Raw genomic sequence first — 19,497 nt, 5'->3', positions numbered from 1 at the left:
GTCTGCTTAGTTCATTGACTATATATGAATCAGAAAATAGGAGCGAGGGAGGTGTCTCGCTTACCCTTACGTCTCTGGCGAAACTAAAGGGGTTAAACTCTAAAGACTATTTATGGAGGGAATTCTGTTTGTCTACATTCCAGTTGAGAATTTGACTGACTGACATCCCTTAGTCAACTGTCTAAAGTGGCTGTGAGAAACACTGTAGTTGATTCAAATTGTTTGAGAAAAAGAAAAACATATAGCAGAAGGTTGACACCTGAATAAATCTGAACTACAGATTAAACAGTCACACCTGGCCAAAGTCTGTCTCTACTCCTTCAAAGGCGTGTCTATAATACAACGCACAACTTGGCTGATACTCTTGATAAAATAAACCTTTACACTATCAAACATGTTTTCCTTTTCTTTTAAAACCCATATAAACAACATGTACAAGAGATTCACAAAGACAAAAATAAATTTAAAAAAAGACTGTCTTTTAGAAAAATAAATGATAATTTTATCATTCCTCCCCCAGAGGAGATAAAAATGAACAAAGGAAGAGCGTGAGGGGGGTTGAGATGTTTTGGTGGTGGTAATGCTGATGATGTCACGTCACTGGACTGCTGAGGTACAAAGGAGGGTTTGGGGCGGGGCTCAGTGGGTCCTGGTCCTATAGCGGCCTGTCTTTGTCCTGAGTGAAGCGCTGCGTGTAGAAGAGTATGTAGGCCTGGGCACCACACACCTCCTCCACAGAACACACATTCAGCTTAGAGTCATTACAGTGGACCCAGAACCCTGACAGCGGAAAAAGGAGAAGAGAGAAAGGGTATTAGATGTAGGTCAATTCCAAGAAAATGTATCAAGAGAAGGTTGTGTGTCACCTTTGTATTTGTAATCTTTGACATAAAAATGTATTTTGCGTGAGATGTTCTTACTTCCTTCTTTGTTGTAGCAGTAGGCAGTGTAGTGGCCAGAGCCAAAGCCCTTCCCATGATGCATCACCACAGCGGACAGTTCGTACAGGAAGTGTTTGGGGGTCGGGGAGCCGGCGGGGGCCGGACTGGAGTATGGCGAGCCCTTGGGGGAGGGGTCTCTGCAGCAGTATGGCTCCATGTTGAGGAGCTGGTCAAAGCTGACGTGGACCCCGATCTTCTCCCTGTGGTTTCTCCCAGACCACCTGACGACCAATCACAAGCACATCAACAGACCAAATCACCAAATAAGACAGCTAGGGTGTTTCAAATGCATGGTTGTGTTATGGTTCTTGAGCAATTGCTATGTGCTCAATGGTTATCTGCAGTGTTTGAGGTGCATGGGTGTGTTGTAGTTATTGTGTGGTCATAATACGGTCAGTACCTGAAGCGTTTGAGGTGCAGGCGCAGGACCTGAGGCAGTTTGTGAACCATCAGCTGTTTCTGAGCTTCAGTCAGGATGACAGGCTTGGAGGAGAACCTCCGCCGCTTACCTAGAGACAAGAGTGAGCATTAGACAGGACCAGAGTAGTGAGGAGTTGAGCGTCTGGAAATCCCCGCTCATCGCTCATGGGGCAGTGCTTACCTCCTTGAAAGAGAATATGCCAGGCCTATTGAGCCAAAACCAATGATTGTATAGATAATAGAACAAAAATGAACTAACCCAGAGTCTCAGTCGGGTGAGGTTTGGGTGGTTTTACTACGGTAACCCCGGGCGTCACAGGAGCATTTAGCTATTTGATTTAGAATTTTATGACCCATTGGACTATAACAAAAATATATAATTTGATGAATTTTTGACCCTAACTTAAACTGAGATTTTTATGGGAACTTTTGTATTATGCTAATAAGATGGGGTTTAAGAGATCAATTTTTTTTATTTGACACTTCAAAACAAACTTCCTTTAGATTTTTTTGGGGGGGGGACTATTTGTTCCATGTAGTGAATCTGTTATTCATTGCGTTTGTATGGGCTAATAGCAGTAAGGCCAAAACATGTTTTTCATTAAAAAGATGTATACATTTTTTGATACTTCAAGGGGTCTTAAAATTCCAAATCAAATAGCAAAATGATCCTTGGTATGACACTTAAAACAGTTCCATATAGCTTAGTAGAACCCCCACCCCGGCATAGACCGTGTTTAGAGCCAAAAATATTGGGTTAAATACACGTATAAAAAAATATAATAATAAATGTTTCCTGATCTTATATCTCTCAAATATAGGACAGACACTTCAGGACTAATTTAATTTTGGTATTTTTAGGGAACTATCTGTTCCATAATGCATTTGTATGGGCTAATAGAATGAAGGTTTGTTTTGAAGTGTCTGTCCTATATCTGAGAGATATAAGAAAGATCAGCAAACATTTGTTTCTTTTTTACATGTATTTAACACCTTATTTTTGGCACTAAACAGTCTCCGTATATACTTCCACTCATTATTTCATCTGGTACTGAGGGACCTTTAGACGAGTCGTGAGGCCTGTGGGTGTCCTAGAGCAAAACAACCAACCTGTTCGTGAGAGTCTCACCATCGCACAGAAGGGTCATATTAGTGTGTAGCCCAAACTGTTTGGATGCTACAGACAGAATTTGGCAGATCGGCTGTACCGACTTCAGACGAGTCCCAAGCCGTTTGTGGAGGTCGTAGAGCAAAACGGAGAACAACATCATGTTCGTGAGAGGGGTCATCTGTCCATAGAGGGGTCGTAATAGTTTTGAGCGCCAAACCGTTCACACGCTACAGACGATTTTGTGTGAAGACCAATTTTCGGGATATCTCATGGTGAGAAACACCGCTTTTAGCTCTGTCACCTCTCACCGCAGATGAGGAAATGCGACAGGCAGATGCAGTGGATGGAGACGCATCCAATGCAAAAAAAAAACATATCTAGCTTAAACAGATTTTTATGGGAACTTTTGTATTATGCTAATAAGATGGGGTTTAAGAGATCTTTTAATTTTTTTTAAAAATTTTATACTTTGCTACAATGACATAGCTAGCTACCAAACTCGTTATTTTCTGTTAGCGTGTGCACATACTAAGTACACCATCATGCTTTCGGGATACCCGTCTTTTCAGATTCCACAGTGATTCTTTAGTTGTCGACACAATATCCCTGCACTCCCTCTCTTGCTCCTCGATTTTTCACCTGTGTGTTTTATCAGTTCCTTTCTGAAAATATTTAGCATACTAGATAACAGTAACTAAAGCAAGGGGATAAAGCAGCACACAAGTAGACTACAAATGCATGCTGGTCCGGGCATGCCCTGAGCTTGTGAAGTGAGCGCTACTGGAGCGAAATTGGAGTGGGCGAGAAGGCCGACGCTCCAGCCTTTGGGAAACTCGCTACAGTCAAATTTAGCATGCTCCGCTCCATCTAAGGCCACATGCTCTGGACAGGGCTATGTGATTACTCACTCAGTCTAACTATAGCACTGGATGTTAGTTTGACATGCAGACAGAAATATCGAGAAAACAAACTGCTTTTGCAAAATTACTGTACCTCTAACAAACTTACCATTGAATGAATGTGTGTTTGTGTGTGCCTCTGTCACTCACTGTTGCACTGGTCGCAGGCGTAGATGTTGCCCTCCAGGGCTTCGGTCTCCGTGAACTTGGCCAGCATCTCCGTCAGCTGGCATGAGACCTGCGCTGCGCTCTCTCGGCTGTTGCTGTGGTAACGCTCGGGGAACTCCAGCGATAGGTCCCAGAAGGGTTCCACCGTGTTGGAGCGGTGGTCACATGCTAGACACGTCACCTGATGGAGGGGGAAGAGAAGAGAGAGAAAGAGGTGGGGCAGAGAGAGAGGGAGAAAGTGAGAGTTGGGGGGCGAAAGAGTGAGAGGAGGGAGAAAGTGAGGATGAGAGAGAGTTGTGTGTAGGCAAGCCAAGGGCAGCTGAGCCAACTAACGCAGTAGCACACAGGAACTGGATTGTCTGAGATACACAGCTTTAGAAACATTGCCCCCCACTCACACACACACTCACCCCCTTGTTAGGAAAGAGCAGGTGTGGGTGTATGCTCAGAGAACTCAAGACACTCCTCTCTTTCACACACCGAAGCAGAAAGTACACACGTTCAGTCACACTCACTCACTCTATTACGGGTAAATCGATTTGAATTCAATCACTTTAGACAGCATCACTTTTGATTTAAACAAACCTTTCCATACATGTTTGGCCATGGAAGAAGTGGGCTGAAATGGACTTTTGAACCTGAAAACATTCAGGAGATAAAAGGTGTTCAAAGTTTTGCATACCCCACCCTACAGGGTGAGGCATCCATGTCTTTATCACTGGAAAAGATAAATGGTTGAGTTTGATATCATTTAAAATGCTTACAAACAGGGTTGTAAAACTATTGGATCATTTCTTTAAAAATATACACTACCGTTCAAAGGTTTGGGGCCACGTAGAAATTCCCTTGTTTTTCAAAGAAAAACACATTTTGTCCATGTTAGGGATAGGGGGCAGCATTTTCACTTTGGATGAATTGCGTGCCCATAGTGAACTGCATCCTACTCTGTCCTAGATGCTAATACACTGCTCAAAAAAATAAAGGGAACACTAAAATAACACATCCTAGATGTGAATGAATGAAATATTCTTATTAAATACCTTTTTCTTTACATAGTTGAATGTGCTGACAACAAAATCACACAAAAATTATCAATGGAAATCAAATTTATCAACCCATGGAGGTCTGGATTTGGAGTCACACTCAAAATTAAAGTGGAAAACCACACTACAGGCTGATCCAACTTTGATGTAATGTCCTTAAAACAAGTCATGAGGCTCAGTAGTGTGTGGCCTCCACGTGCCTGTATGACCTCCCTACAACGCCTGGGCATGCTCCTGATGAGGTGGCGGATTGTCTCCTGAGGGATCTCCTCCCAGACCTGGACTAAAGCATCCGCCAACTCCTGGACAGTCTGTGGTGCAACGTGGCGTTGCTGGATGGAGCGAGACATGATGTCCCAGATGTGCTCAATTGGACTCAATTGGGTGGCCCTCATACCACCCTCATGGAGTCTGTTTCTGACCGTTTGAGCAGACACATGCACATTTGTGGCCTGCTGGAGGTCATTTTGCAGGGCTCTGGCAGTGCTCCTCCTTGCACAAAGGCGGAGGTAGCGGTCCTGCTGCTGGGTTGTTGCCCTCCTACGGCCTCCTCCACGTCTCCTGATGTACTGGCCTGTCTCCTGGTAGCGCCTCCATGCTCTGGACACTACGCTGACAGACACAGCAAACCTTCTTGCCACAGCTCGCATTGTTGTGCCATCCTGGATGAGCTGCACTACCTGAGCCACTAGTGTGGGTAGTAGACTCCGTCTCATGCTACCACTAGAGTGAAAGCACCGCCAGCATTCAAAAGTGACCAAAACATCAGCCAGGAAGCATAGGAACTGAGAAGTGGTCTGTGGTCACCACCTGCAGAACCATTCCTTTATTGGGGGTATCTTGCTAATTGCCTATAATTTCCACCTGTTGTCTATTCCATTTGCACAAAGGCATGTGAAATGTATTGTCAGTGTTGCTTCCTAAGTGGACAATTTGATTTCACAGAAATGGTTCCATTAGTGGAACGTGTGTCCTAGACAGGTTAAAAGAACATCAAATTGATCAGAAACACAGTGTAGACATTGTTAATGTTGAAAATGACCTTGAGGGCCAGCATCCCGGATTCGCCTCTCCACTGTTGATATTGAGTGGTGTTGTGCAGGTACTATTTAATGAAGCTGCCAGTTGAGGACTTGTGAGGTGTCTGTTTCTCCAACTAGACACTCCATGTACTTGTCCTCTTGCTCAGTTGTGCACCGGGGCCTCCCACTCTTCTTTCTATTCTGGTTAGAGCCAGTTTGCGCTGTTCTGTGAAGGGAGTAGTACACAGCATTGTACGAGATCTTCAGTTTCTTGGCAATTTCTCACATGGAATAGCCTTCATTTCTCAGAACAAGAACAGACTGACGAGTTTCAGAAGAAAGTCTTTGTTTCTGGCCATTTTGAGCCTGTAATCGAACCAACAAATGCTGATGCTCCAGATACTCAACTAGTCTAAAGAAGGACAGTTTTATTGCTTCTTTAATCAGACAACAGTTTTCAGCTGTGCTAACATAATTGCAAACAGGTTTTCTAATAAATTAGCATTTTAAAATGATAAACTTGGATTAGCTAACACAACGTGCCATTGGAACACAGGAGCGATGGTTGCTGATAATGGGCCTCTGTATGCCTATCTAGATATTCCATTAAAAATCAGCCGTTTCCAGCTACAATAGTCATTTACAACATTAAATCAATTATGTTATTTTAATTGACAAAAAAAATGCTTTTCTTTCAAAAACAAGGACATTTCTAAGTGACCCCAAACTTTTGAAATAGTACCCGCTAAACACCAATCAACGTCAGCAGCGAAGAGGCGACTCTGGGATGCTGGCCTTCTAGGCAGAATTGCAAAGAAAAAGCCATATCTTAGGCTGGCCAATAAAAAGAAAAGATTAAGATGGGCAAAAGAACACAGACACTGGACAGAGGAAGATTGTAAAAAAAAAAGTGTTATGGACAGACAAATCTAAGTTTGATGTGTTCGGATCACAAAGAACATTCGTGAGATGCAGAAAAAATGAAAAAATGCTGAGGAGTGCTTGACGCCATCTGCCAAGTGTGGTGGAGGCAATGTGATGGTCTGGGGGTGCTTTGGTGGTGGTAAAGTGGGAGATTTGTACAGGGTAAAAGGGATCTTGAAGAAGGAAGGCTATTTTGCAACACCATGCCATACCCTGTGGACGGCGCTTAATTGGAGCCAATTTCCTCCTACAACAGGACAATGATCCAAAGTACAGCTTCTAACTATGCAAGAACCATTTAGGGAAGAAGCAGTCAGCTGTTATTCTGTCAATAATGGTGTGGCCAGCACAGTCACCAGTTCTCAACCCGTTTGAGCTGTTGTGAGAGCAGCTTGACCGTATGGTATGTAAGAAGTGCCCATCAAGCTAATCCAACTTGTGGGAGGTGTTTCAGGAAGCATGGGGTGAAATCTCTTCAGATTACCTCGACGCATTGACAACTAGAATGCCAAAGGTCTGCAAGGCTGTATTAAAAAAAAGATTTAACCATGAAAAAGCCCATTGAGACACAAGAGTCTATTTTTCAAAGGAGACCGAGGTACAGAGGTACTACAGAGGTAAAGAGGGAGTTTACCCAAAAGGGCTTTGTAGATGAACACATACAGTGGGGCAAAAAAGTATTTGGTCAGCCACCAATTGTGCAAGTTATCCCACTTAAAAAGGTGAGAGGCCTGTAATTGTCATCATAGGTACACTTCAACTATGACAGACAAAATGAGAAAAAAAAATCCAGAAAATCACATTGTAGGATTTATGAATTTATTTGCAAATTATGGTGGAAAATAAGTATTTGGTCCCCTACAAACAAGCAAGATATCTGGCTCTCACAGACCTGTAACTTCTTCTTTAAGAGGCTCACCTGTCCTCCACTCATTACCTGTATTAATGGCACCTGTTTGAACTTATCAGTATAAAAGACACCTGTCCACAACCTCAAACAGTCACACTCCAAACTCCACTATGGCCAAGACCAAAGAGCTGTCAAAGGACACCAGAAACAAAATTGTAGACCTGCACCAGGCTGGGAAGACTGAATCTGCAATAGGTAAGCAGCTTGGTTTGAAGAAATCAACTGTGGGAGCAATTATTAGGAAATGGAAGACATACAAGACCACTGATAATCTCCCTCGATCTGGGGCTCCATGCAAGATCTCACCCCGTGGGGTCAAAATGATCACAAGAACGGTGAACAAAAATCCCAGAACCACATGGGGGGACCTAGTGAATGACCTGCAGAGAGCTGGGACCAAAGTAACAAAGCCTACCATCAGTAACACACTACGCCACCAGGGACTCAAATCCTGCAGTGCCAGACGTGTCTCCCTGCTTAAGCCAGTACATGTCCAGGCCCGTCTGAAGTTTGCGAGAGAGCATTTGGATGATCCAGAAGAAGATTGGGAGAATGTCATATGGTCAGATGAAACCAAAATATAACTTTTTGGTAAAAACTCAACTCGTCGTGTTTGGAGGACAAAGAATGCTGAGTTGCATCCAAAGAACACCATACCTACTGTGAAGCATGGGGGTGGAAACATCATGCTTTGGGGCTGTTTTTCTGCAAAGGGACCAGGACGACTGATCCGTGTAAAGGAAAGAATGAATGGGGCCATGTATCGTGAGATTTTGAGTGAAAACCTCCTTCCATCAGCAAGGGCATTGAAGATGAAACGTGGCTGGGGTCTTTCAGCATGACAATGATCCCAAACACACCGCCCGGGCAACGAAGGAGTGGCTTCGTAAGAAGCATTTCAAGGTCCTGGAGTGGCCTAGCCAGTCTCCAGATCTCAACCCCATAGAAAATCTTTGGAGGGAGTTGAAAGTCCGTGTTGCCCAGCAACAGCCCCAAAACATCACTGCTCTAGTGGAGATCTGCATGGAGGAATGGGCCAAAATACCAGCAACAGTGTGTGAAAACCTTGTGAAGACTTACAGAAAACGTTTGCCATTGCCAACAAAGGGTATATAACAAAGTATTGAGATAAACTTTTGTTATTGACCAAATACTTATTTTCCACCATAATTTGCAAATAAATTCCTACAATGTGATTTTCTGGAGAAAAAAAAATCTAATTTTGTCTGTCATAGTTGAAGTGTACCTATGATGAAAATTACAATTGGTGGCTGACTAAATACTTTTTTGCCCCACTATCTTTCTGCCAATATAAAGTGAGGTCCAACCTACCACGTGGTACAATGTGCAATGGTAGGTGAGTGACATTTGGCATTTGTAATAAAGCGCAAGGATGCATGATAAACAGAGTCCAGTCTCGGTAAGACAGATGAGGTTGCATGCATATACAACAAGTCACCATAATCAATTACAGAGAGAAAAGTGGCCTGAACAAGTTTTTTTCTAGGTATAAGTGGGAAGCAAGCCTGATTACAAAAATTAAAAAACTATTTCAAGTTAAGCTTTGTCACAAGATTATCCACATGAACTTTAAAAGGACAACTTGTCATCCAACCAAATACCTAGGTATTTGTAAGATGACACTTTTTTAATGGATAAGTCACCAGATGTGACCATGCTAACCTTCTCTGAGAGTTCTAGCTCTGGTAAATGTCATGAATTTAGTTTTTTGTACATTCAAGACCAGTTTAGGACCATAAAGGGAGGCCTGCAGTGACTGAAAAGCAGTCTGAAGCTCTTCAACAGTCTGAACCAGAGAAGGAGCACATGAATATGACTGTCATCTGCATAAGTAACTTTGCTGGTTGCATCCCATTTCCCAAAATTGAGAACAACACAGGAGCTAAAATGGAACCCTGGGGCACAGCTCTACTAATCTCAAGAAAGCTAGACTTGTGATTGTCAGTATATACACATTGTGTTCTGTCAAAGATAGTTCCTAAACCAATTTACTGCCCCTTCACTGAGACCAATGTTTCTGAGTCTAGCTAGAAACAATTCATGGTCAACTGAATCAAAGGCCTTTGATAAATCCATAAACAGAGCAGCACAATGTTGCTTTTTATCAAGTGCATTTATGATGTCATTTACCACTGCCATAGCTGCAGTTGTGGTACTGTGCCCCGATCTAAAGCCAGACTGAACCTCACTCAGTATGTTCTTTTCAATGAAGACGTCTATGAATCCCTGGTTCACTAGGGATTCATAGACTTTGGCTAGGATAGGGAGTTTGGAGATAGGACGATAGTTATTAGCATCTGAGGGATCTCTGCCCTTCAGCAGTGGGAGGACATAAGCTGATTTCCAAATGCTGGGTATGGAATTGGTCAAGAGACTCAAGTTGAAAATGTGAGCAACAGGTTCAGTGATAATACCAGCTGCTATCTTTAAGAGGTAGGGGTCCAGGTTGTCTGGACCTGCAGACCTTTTAGTGTCTATAGCCTTTAGTGCTTTATAGACCTCAGTATAATAAACAGGCTCAAAATTAAAATGGTTCTCATAGCTATTATGCTGCAAGGATTCTCTTAGAATGGCGGGGATCTATGTATTTCAGAACTACACTGTACGTTCCATGTGTGGAACCTAACTTCTTGGTTAAACTGAGCTTTTTTGTTTAATTTCTGTTTGTAAGTTTGTTTAAAATGTATGTATTGAGAGACGCAATGATGGGGATGGGGTGAGAGAAGCACCGCGCGGGAAGAGGAAAATGGTGTACGTATGTATGGGTGTGTGTATGTATATACAGTACCTTGCGAAAGTATTCGGCCCCCTTGAACTTTGCGACCTTTTGCCACATTTCAGGCTTCAAACATAAAGATATAAAACTGTATTTTTTTGTGAAGAATCAACAACAAGTGGGACACAATCATGAAGTGGAACGACATTTATTGGATATTTCAAACTTTTTTAACAAATCAAAAACTGAAAAATTGTGCGTGCAAAATTATTCAGCCCCCTTAAGTTAATACTTTGTAGCGCCACCTTTTGCTGCGATTACAGCTGTAAGTCGCTTGGGGTATGTCTATCAGTTTTGCACATTGAGAGACTAACATTTTTTCCCATTCCTCCTTGCAAAACAGCTCGAGCTCAGTGAGGTTGGATGGAGAGCATTTGTGAACAGCAGTTTTCAGTTCTTTCCACAGATTCTCGATTGGATTCAGGTCTGGACTTTGACTTGGCCATTCAAACACCTGGATGTTTATTTTTGAACCATTCCATTGTAGATTTTGCTTTATGTTTTGGATCATTGTCTTGTTGGAAGACAAATCTCCGTCCCAGTCTCAGGTCTTTTGCAGACTCCATCAGGTTCTTCCAGAATGGTCCTGTATTTGGCTCCATCCATCTTCCCATCAATTTTAACCATCTTCCCTGTCCCTGCTGAAGAAAAGCAGGCCCAAACCATGATGCTGCCACCACCATGTTTGACAGTGGGGATGTTGTGTTCAGGGTGATGAGCTGTGTTGCTTTTACACCAAACATAACGTTTTGCATTGTTGCCAAAAAGTTCAATTTTGGTTTCATCTGACCAGAGCACCTTCTTCACATGTTTGGTGTGTCTCCCAGGTGGCTTGTGGCAAACTTTAAAACGACACTTTTTATGGATATCTTTAAGAAATAGCTTTCTTCTTGCCACTCTTCCATAAAGGCCAGATTTGTGCAATATACGACTGATTGTTGTCCTATGGACAGAGTCTCCCACCTCAGCTGTAGATCTCTGTAGTTCATCCAGAGTGATCATGGGCCTCTTGGCTGCATCTCTGATCAGTCTTCTCCTTGTATGAGCTGAAAGTTTAGAGGGACGGCCAGGTCTTGGTAGATTTGCAGTGGTCTGATACTCCTTCCATTTCAATATTATCGTTTGCACAGTGCTCCTTGGGATGTTTAAAGCTTGGGAAATCTTTTTGTATCCAAATCCGGCTTTAAAAACTTCTTCACAACAGTATCTCGGACCTGCCTGGTCTGTTCCTTGTTCTTCATGATGCTCTCTGCGCTTTTAACGGACCTCTGAGACTATCACAGTGCAGGTGCATTTATACGGAGACTTGATTACACACAGGTGGATTGTATTTATCATCATTAGTCATTTAGGTCAACATTGGATCATTCAGAGATCCTCACTGAACTTCTGGAGAGAGTTTGCTGCACTGAAAGTAAAGGGGCTGAATAATTTTGCACGCCCAATTTTTCAGTTTTTGCTTTGTTAAAATGTTTTGAAATATCCAATAAATGTCGTTCCACTTCATGATTGTGTCCCACGTTGTTGATTCTTCACAAAAAAATACAGTTTTATATCTTTATGTTTGAAGCCTGAAATGTGGCAAAAGGTCGCAAAGTTCAAGGGGGCCGAATACTTTCGCAAGGCACTGTATATGCATATATACACACGTAGGTATGTGGGAGTGCTGTTTTCTTTTTGTTGCTTTGTCTCTGTTGTTGTATCTCTTAATATGGGTGAAAATTGTGAAATTCCAATAAAAAAATACTGTTACAAAAAAAAAGAATGGTTCACATGAGGGCCTATATCATAGTTGACAGTAACAGAGCTTACATTAGAGGCCTGGGCCCCACCATTATCAAAAACTGAACCAGCAGATATGAAGTGATTGTTAAAAACCCCTACAAAATCAGCTTTGTCCTTCACTTCATTGGAATCCATCATTAAATGGTCAGGAAGGCCAGAGGATACATTACAACATGACACTGATTTGATTCGCTTCCAGAACTTGGTAGGGTTGTTTAGGTTCTCTGTGACAGCATTTAAATAGTAATCTGATTTGGACGTCCTGATCAATCATGTGCATTTGTTTCTTAGCGCTCTGAAGGAGGTACAGTCAACAGGAGCATTTGTATGTCTAGCTTGAGCCCGAGAGATATTTATCTTTCTAATTAATTATGCCAAGTTATCTGAAAACCAGGGATTGTCCCCTCCACTGATTCAAAATTTCTTCACTGGGGAATGCTTATCCCAAATCGACACAAATGTCCTATAAAAATTGTCCCAGGCAGTGTCAACATCGGGAATCAGACTTACTCTGTCAATATTATGGTACAGATCATGTGAGAACGCTTGCTCATCAAACTGTCTAAAATGTCTTTTAAAAATATAACGGGGTTTGGCTTGGGTCATTTTTGTATTTCTAACACAAGCAATTGCAGTGATCACTGACATCATTACAGAATATCCCAGTTGATGTGTATTTGTGATGGGTATTCATTAGCATAATGTCCAATAGCGTGGATTTGTTAGGTGCTCTGGGATTCGGTCTTGTTGGCACATTAATTAATTGAGCGAGATTCAGAGTCACACAGTTCTTTAAAAGAGTCCGATACAGATCTAAGCATGTCCCAGTTCAAATCTCCCAAAATAATGAATTCAGAGTCATTTAGCTTGTGCAGGACATCAGAAAGAGAGTTAAGTGTGTCTCCCGATGCTGGTCTGTAGCAGCAGACTACAGTGATGAGTCCTCATATACGTTTACTTTAACCGCAAGCAAATTAAAAATGTTTGGCTTTGGTAATTGAGAGAATTTCAGAGGTGTTAAACTCAGATATCATATAAATTCTAACCCCTTTACTCACCCGAGACATTCTAAAAAACAGTGTACCCATCAATAGAAATGGAGTTATTTGACACAGATTACATTCACAAGTTTCTGATAAAACCATTACGTCTGCATATTCTAATCATGTCTATTTCTGGAAATAGACTTCTGACATTAAACATACAAGAGGCCAAAACCTGCTCTATTTTCAAAATCATAGGGAGATTGCATGGTATCTACCGGCCCAGGGTGTGGTCACACATTACCAGAAATCAACAATAAAAGCATAACAATATATCTCAATTGCCCAATGAGTGAGGACTTGGTGGAGCCAGCACCATTGTGAATAAAACAAACACAGGAAAAAAATTCAATAGTTTTTGATTTTGGAAGAATGCCATCAAGTATAGGTCCAGTTGCGTTTGAGAGTGGTACAAATGTAATTGCAGAGAGAGACCAAGTTCCTGGTGGTATTGACATGGTCTCGTCGGAGTGTTTGCAAATTGTAGGGCATAAGGCGAAGATAATTCACTCACCCATTGATCATTCAGCCTATTTAATCCAGGATGGCATTGAGTAAAGAGCAGGCACAGTAACAGATACATAATACGGTTTTTAGAGGTCTTTCAGCAGTGCGCAATGACCTGTAGACCTAGATTTTCCCACAGCGCATCAGGTTTTCCAATCCGATAACCACTTCTCCACTCTTAGCCTTCAGTGCGCACCTGCACTCGCGTAGCAGGCCTGCGAGCAGACAGACACTCCTGACTCGGCGAGCTCCAACTCCAGAAATGTATAGAAAAAAATAATGGCAGTCTCAATCTTAAATCTTTGTACAAGTAAATTTCGTAAAAATAGAGACTGAGATCTAAAAATAATAGTTGTTATATACAGCACCCACCATCACATAAAAAGTATTTGCTTCTGTAAACAGGATCAGGGTCATTAAATCTCTGATCTCAAGGATCACACAAACGGATAGACTGATTGGCTAACATCTTGGAAAATTGCCACAAATGGAGGATTCTTTGATGAAAGCAAAGTTTGAAGGACAATTATTATTTAAATTAAAAATCATTATTTTGAACCTTGTCAACATCTTGACTATATTTCCTATTCATTTTGCAACTCATTTCACATATGTTTTCATGGAAAACAAAAGAAATTTCTATGTTACCCGAAACTTTTGAACGGTAGAGGTTAAAAAATGTCAATAACAAAACAAAAATCGAGTAATTATAAAGTAGTTTGACAACGCTTTTTGTAAACTTTAAAATGATATAAATCTCAACCATTTATCTTTTCCATTGATGAAGACATAGATGTCTCTTGGTATGGTATGCAAAAGGGGTCAACTTCGAGCACTTTTATCTCGAGTGTTTTGGCATTCGGGTCCAAAAAGTCACTTTCTGAGCCGTTCTACAATGGGCAAGTATGGAAGGTTTAGTTCAAATCAAAAGGGGTTCCGTCGAAAAGTTTATGAATTCAAATGGATTTACCCTTCCATTAACTATTAAAATGATGGAGCTTCAGAGTGTGTTGATCTGCCATTGAAATGTCCCCATTTCTTGATTGGAGCCAAGCACATTTAGACGGTATCATTTTGGCATATTGTATTTTATATATATTTATTTTATATTACTATCAAGACAAAAATGTGGTAACAGTCACACACATTGTACAGTATAAGCTCCCATCCAAATCCTCCAGTAAGATCACTACTAATAAATGTAAAGGCCCTTTAATCCCCTTTTCAATCCATTTTAAACCATGTCCAGGCTGGTGAATCGCAGAAGTGTGTGTGTTTATCAGTATAAAAATGTTTATTAAGATGCTGCAGTAGTTTGTGTCGGGGGGCTAGGGTCAGTTTGTTATATCTGGAGTACTTCTCCTGTCCTATTCGGTGTCCTGTGTGAATCTAAGTGTGCGTTCTCTAATTCTCTCCTTCTCTCTCTCGGAGGACCTGAGCCCTAGGACCATGCCCCAGGAATACCTGGCATGATGACTCCTTGCTGTCCCCAGTCCACCTGACCGTGCTGCTGCTCCAGTTTCAACTGTTCTGCCTTATTATTACACGACCATGCTGGTCATTTATGAACATTTGAACATCTTGACCATGTTCTGTTATAATCTCCACCCGGCACAGCCAGAAGAGGACTGGCCACCCCACATAGCCTGGTTCCTTTCTAGGTTTCTTCCTAGGTTTTGGCCTTTCTAGGGAGTTTTTCCTAGCCACCGTGCTTCTACACCTGCATTGCTTGCTGTTTGGGGTTTTAGGCTGGGTTTCTGTACAGCACTTTGAGATATCAGCTGATGTACGAAGGGCTATATAAATAAATTTGATTTGATTTGATTTATTAGTCTGTGTATATCTGTGTTTGGGAGAGTGTGTGCCTCTCTCTCTCTTACCTGGCTGAGGAGCTGACCGTGGAAGATGGTGTTGACTATGCTGAGCACCTGCTTGATGAGATGTCTCTGTCCGGTTGACACACCAGCGGGCGGCGTGTGAGTCCCTGTGCTCTCCAGCTCGTGCTGCACCTTGTCAAGCAGCTCACACAGGAACTCCTGGGCATCCTGCTGGGCGTAGCCCCTGAAGGCTGGGATCAGCTGCCACACCGAGTGCAGCATGGCAAAGGGCGACACCAGCGCCCACTTGCCTGACCACATCACCTGGAAGAGTGTGTGCAGCTCGTGGCACAGGGAGATGTGCTTGGAGCTGGGCTCTTTGGGCTGAATCAGCTCCATGCTCCGGGCCCTGGAGGCACCCCCGCTTAGCCCAGCACCCACCTGGGGACCTCTCCTCTGGGCCAGCGTGAAGGACGACACAGGGCCCCCGGGGCTGGGAACCACCAGCTGGCCGTGAACGGCCGAGGCCAGCAGCTCCAGGGCCTGCGTCAGGTCCAGCCGGAGGAAACACTCCCTGAAGATGTGAAGGTGGCTCAGCACCTGCAGGATGGAGTTCATGTAGCACGTGTTGCCCAGGTTACGCAGACCCGTGACACCCGGAGTGACAGTGGGCCGCCGTTTGAGGGGCGAGTCGCCCTGTTTGGGGGGGGCACGGCGGGGGGCCGGGGAGGGGGCAGTCCGGGCTTGGGCAGAGGCGGCTCTGGGTTTGCCTTTGGTGAAAGAAGAGGGGTTGAGTAGCGAGAGGGTTTGGGCGCAGGGGTTTTAGGGGGCGGCCCATTCTCTTGGGGGTGTGAGTGGCGGGGCTCCGGGTTCTTGGTTGTGGGGCGAGGGGGGTCTGGGATGTGTAAGTGGTGCTGTGGGTGCGTGTTCGTGTGGAGCAGGGGGTGACAGCAGCGGCGGCAGCAGCAGCTCTCTGGCTGGCTCTCCTCAGGCGGTGACTCTTCCTGGGTGGGGCACTCTCCAACGCTTCCTGTAGCTGCCTCTTCAACGTCTTCCTCCTCTCTCTCAACTCCTTCCTCCTCCTCTCCTCCTCCTCTCTCTGCCTCTCCTCCTCCTCCCTCCTCTTCCCCCCTTCCGTCAGGCTGAACCAGGTGTGGAACACTCGACCCATCAGTGCCCGGCGGCGGTGCCAGAGCGCCGTGAACATGCGGTCCTCGTCCCTCAGCTGCAGTTCGCTGGAGCCGCAGGGCTGGGGGGCGTCGGGTGGAGCGCTAGCCGATCTCAAGATGCGTCCTGAGCGGGTGGTGACCTCGTAGCGCTGGCTCTGGATGGCGCTGAGCGTGGAGCGCAGCAGCTTGAGGTCTCCCGTCGCGTTGTCGTTGAGCACGTAGTCGTCACATAGGTAGCAGAAGACATAGAGCTCGTTGACCTCTATGGCCAACGGGTGGTGATGTTGCAGGAAGTGCTGCAGGGCGTGCTCCTCAATGTAGCGGCCGCACGCAACATGGGCACAGCCCAGGCAGGCCCACACCGACTCTGTGGTGTTGCAGTCCACGCAGTGCCACTTCTGGGGGTTGAGGATGGAGTGGTCTGGGGCCAGCCTGAGCCGCCCCACGTGCTTACACCTGTCCATCGCACACACTTGCTGGGGGGCTCAGTCCGTGTGTGTGTGTCTGTGGGTAGGCGAGTGTGGATGTGACACGTCCACACTGGGGCTTCAGATCACCATGGCGAGCTCAGAAACTGGGCGGTCCCACGGCATGGCTTTATCTGGGGAGGAAGAGAAGAGAGAGACTGAGTGAGTAAGGCAGTTGTACAAAACTCTTTAAACTCCTCTAATCTCCTCTCAGTAAAGGCCTTACCCAAATCGTATAAAGAGATCCTTTGTTTTACAAGATGCCTGTTAGTGAAAACAATTGTATCTCAACCTTTTTAACCCACAACCCATTCTGGTCTTTATAATAACTTGTGGTCATGCATTTTACCAGTAAGCTCTCTAACATGGGTACTTATTGTACAAATATTTTAAAAAACAGGACAATATCCTGAATGTTGACTGTGGTGATCAGATGTGGCTTTCTGCCATTACAGATTTCCTTCCTCTAATGTACCCTTTAAAACAGTTTGCATAACCCTGGGGGGTTAGGCACTTCTGTAGCACCGTTTGAAAACTGCTGGGGTTGGGGGATTTCTGTTTTAGAGTCTCAGCTCCATCATCATCACCCCCCAATGGGGCCAAAGGGAGACTTAAGCCTGGAAAACAAAGGGGGCTGAGCTGGGAGGGTAGAGCACCCTTTGTATGTGTACAGGCAGCCTTACAAAGAGAAAGAGGCAAGATAAGAGATGGATATAGAAAGGGAAAGGAGAAAGGTGGATAGGAAGATCAAAAGGGAAACTAAACTCGAGGATCAGAGGATGCCAGTCCCAGCTACTGTTACCCTTCTCCATGAACCAATCTATAGTATATTTAGGAGGAGAAACAGGACAAGGCCGACCCTGACTACACAGGTCCAAGTTCTAACGGGTGTTTGTTTACCATGCAAGACTCCCTGTGTATGATTTAGATAAGTAGCTGTTACCACTGAAGGAGTGTCTGTCTGTCAACATTGTAGCCCTTTGACTCCCACTGTTTTTATATAACATTTAATCAATGCAATTGTGGTTTTATAACCATCGACAATCGTGATACATTGTTTAGTTTAAAAAAAAATCCACAATAGATCTGGTGGGCAGTTACTAGCAAGGACATTCCTTTGCTTCTGCTTCATTTTACCCAGTCAACACTGATAACATAAAGCGAGAGATGTGTGTTTTCAAACCTGCTAACTTAGCTAGCAAGCTTTCCCAGACGTGTTTACCACTTCACTAACGTTAACTCACCCGAAATTGGTAAATTGTCCCCGCAAGACAACTTTGAAAACTAGCTCTAGCTAACAAATGTCACCCAAATACTGGTAACTAACCGCTCCTTCTTCTATCCTGATGTCACTAACTATCTATAGTTATAACACGGCTAACGTTACTGCTGACAAGAACCTACTCGTAAACTTATCGAGGAGGATATCAAAGGCTCGTGCGCGCACCTAAGGTGCCCTTGTGCTGTCTCTCTCCGTGGGGCGGTATGTATCTTCTAAATAAACACAAATCGAATATCTAACGTAAGATAGCTAAACAATCGCTAGTAAAATAATAAAGTATCCAGCTAGTTTGTTGGCTAACGTGGTCAGTAACAGAGCTAGCTACATGGCTAGCAGCAACCAAGCTAATATTGTCAAACCAAGTCTAAATACGTTAGGGGTCAATGCGTCAGGGTTTGAATTGTTTATCAAACATGGTAGTTAGTTTTCAGAGGAATGTGTACACCATTACAACTGACACGAATTGTAAAGAAAGCAGAAAATTTAAAAAAGTACCATACCTATCCTTCACGGCACTTATTCCTCTGGTACTAAATCGGTCGCCATCTTGTATCTACTCTTGTCGCGTGGTGTTGGCTCGAGCACGTCCTCGGTAGGGTAGCGTCAAGTGTCGTTGCCTGGCTCAAGGTAGACGCTCTCCTAACATCAGATCTAGGATCAGATTATTCTACCCAAACTCTAAACGTTATCATTGAGGTGATTAGAAAACATCTGACTTTGTATCAGTGATTAGGAGCAACCTCTAACCTACTCAGCACAGATGGCACAATTTTGTGACATAATCTCAGGATATTGTCATGTCAAATTCATGAAGCCAGGCCTACACAACACAATCAGAGGAAATATTTGAAATAAAATCGAAGTGGCCCTTCACATTCTATTAAGCACATTCTGCTGTTGAGTATGACATACATACTGTTTGGCACTGCACTGCAAATGGCCTATTTACCCTTTTCTACACCAGTAAGGCTACTAATAAAGCAACCCCAAAACACGTTTTTTTCTGTCACCGCTTCTGGAAAAACAATTACTTTCAAAATGTATCAATGCCACAAGATGGCAGTGATGTATCAATCAATGTTCAAATTGTGGGGGTGTTTTTTCATTTTACCTGAGAATACGTTGCAAACATTGCATGTGAGAGTATTAGGTGTGTGTATGTGTGTTGGGGGGATGCAGGTGTAGGGCTCCA

At 43.7% G+C, this 19,497-nt stretch overlaps 1 protein-coding gene across 1 annotated transcript; it reads right to left on the bottom strand.

Moving 5' to 3' along the window:
• Positions 1-458: 458 nt before the first annotated feature.
• On the bottom strand, positions 459-19,021 carry LOC112217019 (ubiquitin carboxyl-terminal hydrolase 44). The gene is made up of 7 exons (XM_042300354.1): positions 18,806-19,021; positions 16,255-17,157; positions 15,451-16,136; positions 3,522-3,720; positions 1,342-1,450; positions 921-1,162; positions 459-780 (listed from the first exon to the last, which is right to left on the bottom strand). The coding sequence occupies exons 2-7, from the start codon at positions 17,018-17,020 to the stop codon at positions 656-658; spliced, it is 2,127 nt and encodes a 708-aa protein (XP_042156288.1). The 5' UTR covers positions 17,021-17,157; positions 18,806-19,021; the 3' UTR covers positions 459-655.
• Positions 19,022-19,497: the final 476 nt, after the last annotated feature.

This window comes from Oncorhynchus tshawytscha, linkage group LG17 (assembly GCF_018296145.1).
Source record: "Oncorhynchus tshawytscha isolate Ot180627B linkage group LG17, Otsh_v2.0, whole genome shotgun sequence".
NCBI classification, from domain to species: Eukaryota; Metazoa; Chordata; class Actinopteri; order Salmoniformes; family Salmonidae; genus Oncorhynchus; species Oncorhynchus tshawytscha.
This window is presented reverse-complemented; position numbering and strand designations above follow the sequence as displayed.

What these genes read in the sequence shown, in the direction of transcription:
- LOC112217019 (XM_042300354.1), bottom strand. Translation starts at nt 17,020, where the DNA reads ATGGACAGGTGTAAGCACGTGGGGCGGCTCAGGCTGGCCCCAGACCAC. An exon ending in CGCCCCACAACCAAGAACCC is followed by an intron (nt 16,137 to 16,254) that starts GGAGCCCCGCCA and finishes GAGCCGCCTCTG; the next exon opens with CCCAAGCCCGGACTGCCCCC. An exon ending in ACGGTCAGCTCCTCAGCCAG is followed by an intron (nt 3,721 to 15,450) that starts GTAAGAGAGAGA and finishes CCCCTCCATCAG; the next exon opens with GTGACGTGTCTAGCATGTGA.